At 44.8% G+C, this 6000-nt stretch overlaps 1 protein-coding gene across 1 annotated transcript in view; it reads left to right on the top strand.

Moving 5' to 3' along the window:
• Positions 1-3856, top strand: part of LOC144769202 (uncharacterized) — an 88206-nt gene extending 84350 nt beyond the window's left edge. Inside the window, exon 5 of the mRNA XM_078653220.1 lies at positions 3690-3856. Coding sequence (XP_078509346.1) covers positions 3690-3856 — 167 coding nt within the window. The remainder of the gene's footprint in view (positions 1-3689) is intronic.
• Positions 3857-6000: the final 2144 nt, after the last annotated feature.

Consider the following 6000-nt stretch of genomic DNA (forward strand, 5'->3'; position numbering starts at 1 on the left):
ACTTGGGTTTATATCCTCTACTGTCTGACCGACTCTTCATTTGTTTGGACGGCCAAGAGGTGATCACGAGTGACCTGGGTGACTCTATTCGGGTCACTTCCTTCAGTTGACACCCAAACAGGGACCCCATTGAGCTGACCCATCCACTCCAACGGATGGGTGGGGAGGTTGGGTGCACGTCGGGTCGGATGGGCGGATCGGGGATCCCTGCACGATAGAGCGCAGTACTCGCAGCTGCCTTGCCTGGCTGATTGGGCGATGCCTCACCCAGTAGGGGTCCTGAAAGGTGAAACCCTTGGATCTGACCATTTGGTCCGAAGAGTCGGCAGTGGAGAATACATTTGTTCGACCTGTGTGCCCCAGGTCAGTTTCTCTTGGTTCTTTGTGAATATGGCCCCATTTTGAATAATCTTTTGTCTGAGCTTTGTAGGGCTGTGACACGATTTGAATACAGAGCATATATGGACACTCTGCAAGGCAGCATGATGGATTTGGCTTATTTTTGAATATGCCTTGGATTTGGCTGGCTTTTGGTTTTGTGGTATCGATTTTGACTTGTCTCTTTGGTACAGTCTGAGGATTAATTTTTGGTTTCCTTTGTTTGATACGGTCTGAGGACCAATCCTTTTTGGAAAGACATTTACAAGCTATTCATCTGGCCCAAATAGCGAACTAGTCCCTCATTATGCCCTGTTTGAGCAAGTTGTGTTGTTTGGGGTGCCGTTGTTGTTCCGCTGAGGCTCAATGGGAGGAAAGGCAACCTGCGTCTGTGGAAGGCACCCGAACTTCGACATGTATGTTAAGCATGGCCTTGGCCCTAATATGTTTAGTACAGTACGGCACAAATATACGAGGGACAAAGCCGAGCTGCAATGGCCGCTAACTGGTACCAGTGATGAATAAAAACTGAATTTGCTGCAGGATAAGTTGTTCACAAGGCAGTCGATGTTTGATTATCTCCAGGTATGGCAAAAGGGGGCTAGGCAAAGGCGAATGAAAGCAAAGAAAGAGACACAAAGAGAAAAGATGGAGACATTGACTCAGAAAGCAGTAGCGAATGATAGAAAGTGGAGAAAGGTATAGAGTGTGGTGACAAAAAGTTTTGATTGCAATGTGATAAATCCTATGTCTCCCGAGAGGAAGGCGATGCATTTGTGGAAGAGCTGTTAGATGCCTGACCTCCACCTCCCTATGCCCCGCAGAGGATATACCATATTGTCCCGACGCCCCAGTCTTCTGCCCCTACTGCTTCCACCTCTGGTTCTTCTGCTCTTTACCTGGCTGCCTTGGCTACAGCACCGCCTGCTCTTTCTCTGGCCTCACATGCCGCGACTGTGACAACTTAAAGTCTCCCTGCTATGCCTAAAGTTTCCACCTACACACTTTCTCCTTTCCTCTCACCCTGAACACAGCCATTAATAACTTTAGTGCCTGCTCCATCATCTATTGTGTGCTCCTCGAATATATCTTCCACAACATTTCTGAGTATTGTGACACCGGTGCGTGGACTGGACGAGGGGGACTGGACGACTGCACAGGAGCGAATGGGGCGGGTGCTGATTCAATCTGATCTTGGAGATGTAGAGAAAAAGATGGTCGCTGATCAGGTTGCACAGTGGGCTCGGAATCCGATTTACAGCGTGGAGGATGTGTGGAGTGTGTTGAAGGAGTATGAACCATTTTACAGCAGCATGCCCTTAAGCATATGTCGGCACATTAATATGGTTGTGGGAACAGTGTTTCTATGGTGTTGCTCCTTAGATAATTTATGACATCCGGGACTGTGTGTATGCTGCCGACATGGCCCCTAATGACGTTTTCAGTAATGTTGCAACACTGATTGGTTATCGAGGTAGGTTGCATCAGAAGAGCCCGACGACAGTGTCCCAGTTTCCAATGAGGAAAGTACATCCTATTTTTCACCCTGAGATACCGGAGCTACGAGATCAGCAGAATGCTATCGTCAGGGATGTATGATGTTCCAACGCATGCTTTTACAACGCATGCCTTTACGACGCAAGTTTTACAACGCAAGTCGTTACAACGACTTGCGTTGGGGGGCGCTGGATAGTGAATAGTTTAATTTACTATTCCAACTCCAGTCCCCGTGGATAGTAGGGAAGGTGTTGGATAGTAAATTAAAACTATTCCCTATCCTAGAGCGCCCCCCAGCGCAAGTCGTTATAAAAGTTGCATTGTAATGGTTGCGTCGTAAAGGTACTAAGTTGTAAAAGCTGCGTTGAAAAGGATGTTCCCCTATAGTCAGGCACCCAGTATAGGCTCATTTCCAGGAACAATGGGTTCATACTCCTTGGAAAAGCAGTGAGGTTTGGTCGCTTAAGACTCAGTTACCCAACCCTAGAAAAAAATCCAACTGCATATTATAAAGAATTAACTGAGGCTGCGTCGTTGACGGTGATGACCTTAGCAGACATTGAGATGTTTTTTGGTTTATTGGTGCCCGTTGATATTTGACGGCTGGTGCATCGATAGGACCCTGTTGTGGAGTTGGGTGGCACTTGGGATGAGATCAGTGCATGGGATAAAGAGAGGAAGCCTGGTGAGAAGCCTAAGGCTGAGATACTAGCTTTGCCAGGTCGAATTATTACCTAAACACACTCTCTAAGTCCACCTGGAAGAGTAGATTGGGACAAGTTAACAGCATGTCGTCAGAAGAAAGATGAAAGTGTATCTGACTTTTTTACTAGGTTTGAATGTCTGTTTTTGGACTTCAGTGGACAGGAATTGTCGATGGAGGGTGGTGCCCGACTGTTTGTTAACAGATTTGTTACAAACCTGCTTCCCGAGATAGCGACTCGGTTACAGGCTTGAGAGAGCACTTGGACTACTTCCTCCCCATCCGTGATATTAAGTATGGCTCAGTATTATAAGAATAGAGAGAAAGAACAGAAGGAGAAGGTGGAGACAAAAAATAAGGAATTGAAGATGAAGGTGTTGTTGCAGCAGGTAACTTGAGGGACCCAGATAGGATGTGGCATTGGTCTGGCCCGACAGCAGCCCCCGCACTAGCAAAAATACGGCGCCTTTAGGGTCTAACCAGTGTGCATATTGTAAGTAGGAGGGACACTGGCGCAATAAGTGCCCGATGTTTTTGCTAAAAGTTGTGGCCCCTAGAGGACGAGGTTCTCGTGGACTGGGCCATGGAACAGGTGGGCATGACAGAGGTCAAGAAAATGAGGAACAGCAGGGTCGCTCTGATCAGAACTATTTTGATGACCCTCGGGGCGACAGTACTATCATGATGACTATGATTTGGATGAAGTGACTGGGTTGACTCATGGTTAGGACTGCCAGGGACAGGGGGAGAGACCAGTTCAGATACCCGTAGATCAGCGTGGACCTTATGTTACTGCTGACTTACAGGGCTCAGCTAAGCAATTCTTGGTGAATACAGGCACAATGAATAGCTCTGTTTCTCATTCACTTGTCCCCGGGGCAGCCCTGTCCGGCCAAAATAATGTTTTGGTTGTGAGCCCCATTTCCAAGCCCCTTGCCTTGACTATAGGTTCCTTCACTGTAGACTAGCCCTTTCTATTGACATCCAATTGTGGAGAAAATGTGATGGGTTTAGATTTGTCCCAATGCAGTGAGTTCCAAGCAGTGTTTGTGTAAGGATAAACGCCTTCCAGCTGAGTTTAAAGATATGCCAACTACTTTGTGGGCTACAGGTGATACTGATGTAGGGCTGTTACGGATACCCCCAGTCTCTATTAAGGTCAAGGATAACGCTGTCCTGCCTCGTATTCCCCAGTACAAAATCCTGCAAGCTCTCTTACAGATTATACCGGACTTGATCAAGTCTGGAGTTGTTGAAGAGACAACCGTGAATGTGTGAAATAGCCCTAGTCTTCCTATTTTTAAGAGGGCACCTTCTGGTTCCTCTGACGATCATCCGGATGTCTATCGTTTTGTGATTGATCTGCGTGAGGTTAACAAAATAGTGGTCGCTCAGTTTCCAGTGGTCCCTGACATCACTGCCCTTCTGACAAAGATTCATTTCACAGCCAAATTATTTTCTGTGATTGATTTAAAAAAAAAAAATTCTTTAGCATTCCCATTCATCCTGATAGCAGGCACCTCTTTGCATTCGCCCTGGCTGGCAGAAGCTTTCAATTCTGTCACGCTCCTCAGGACTATACTGAAAGCCCTAGCATATATAGTCAAGCTTTAAAAGGTCACTAAGATTCCCTCACACTTCCCTCAGGTAATGTGTTACTGCAGTAAGTTGATGATCTCTTGATCGCTTCTAACACTGAAGAAGGTTGCAAAGATGCAACGGTCAAATTATTGCTACATTTGGCACAGCACAGACATAAAGTGTCCCTTTCAAAGTTTTAATATTGTCGACAAGAGGTCACCTACTGTCGAAGGAGGGAAGGAGACTAACACCCGAACGCATTAGTGCTATTGTCAAAATGCCCATTCCTAAGACTCAGTGGGATGTGCGAGCTTTCATTGGAATGCCTTCGTATTGTTGGCACTGGATCCCTAACTTTTCTTTACTAACAAAACCGCTGCTGCAGCTAACCACTAAATATGTGCATGAACCTTTGCCCTGGTAGCCTAAATGTCAACAAGCTTTTGAGCAATTAAAGGTTGCGCTTTGCTCTGCTCCTCTGCATAGTACGCTTGACTACCAGAAGCCGTTCGTGCTGTACATACATGAGACGGCTGGTTGCGCGCTCTCTGTCATGACACAAGCCTTTAGAGGTAAACCCTCCCGAGCTGTCTAAGAGCGGTCGCGGCTTTGGCTGTGTCTATCCGACAATCGGCAGGGCTCGTCCTTGATACCGATCTCATAGTTATGGTACCTCATGCTGTGGATACACTTTTGAACAGAACAAAGACACAGCACCTTACCAGTGCACATCTGACTGAATATGAGCTGACCCTATTCGCACCACAGGTCTCCATCAAAAGATCAGCCACCCTGAACCCAGCCATGTTACTACCCCACCTTTCTGAAAGTGAGGAAATAGACATGCATGTTTGTGTTTTTTGGACTGAAGAGGAGACAAAGGGACAGGTAGACCTGACTGATGTTCCCCTAACTGAACCAACAGCGAAAAGGTCCCTATGTGTCTAAAGAAAGGGCAAATAGCTATTACCTGGACCAAGTGTCACTATCCTAAACCAATATTTGCTCGAATGACCAAAAATTATAACCACTAATTATTTATTATCTCAAATCATGCACTTAAGACAGTTATGTATATGTCATAAACTATAACAGACCTAATGTTTTGTACACAACACATATTCAGGAAGATAAGTTAAAAGCACATTTATTTGATTTACAAAATACAAATTGTATTTAAACAATATCTGTTTTCAGTCAAATTCATATTTACATTCCTCCCATAGTGGGTTACAATCTTATCAAAACTATTTAAAAAATTTTAAAAAGTCGACGCAGCGTTTCGGTAATCTCTTTAATGGTTCCACCTTCTTCAGGACTAAAATAGTTTTGTCAAGTCTTTTAAAATCTGGTAAGTAAAAATTCAATTATTCCTTTCAAGGGGGGATGTCCCTCCGAAAATCCAAACAGAATCGGCTTGTAAATGAGCCTCATTCATAATCATGTTAGTCTTAATAGTCCGCGAGAGCCAACCTACTAGTACACCATCTATGTTGATTTAAAAAAAGCTGCTGCAGTCAATTCAGGACTTTATCTCAGAAATCAATGCGGTGTAGATTATTTTCTCATTTCAATTGAGCAATTCAGGTATTTACAATTACCCGTGGAGGGTGAGATTCTATAGTTCTTTTGGTTATCACCTCACTTTGTTGTGAGGTGATAGTGTTTTTTTTTTACAGAAGGGTTCGCCTCATACCTGCCTAAACAAATGTTAACGGCCATTGTAACATAGATTCACACAGCAGTGCATTTGACACCAGTCAGAGATATTGTCTAAGGTTTTATCTGAATGATGGCGGAGGTTAATTAAATCCAGGCCAATATTTTGAAACTGAACAAAT

This window comes from Lissotriton helveticus, chromosome 7 (genome assembly GCF_964261635.1).
Source record: "Lissotriton helveticus chromosome 7, aLisHel1.1, whole genome shotgun sequence".
NCBI lineage: Eukaryota > Metazoa > Chordata > Amphibia > Caudata > Salamandridae > Lissotriton > Lissotriton helveticus.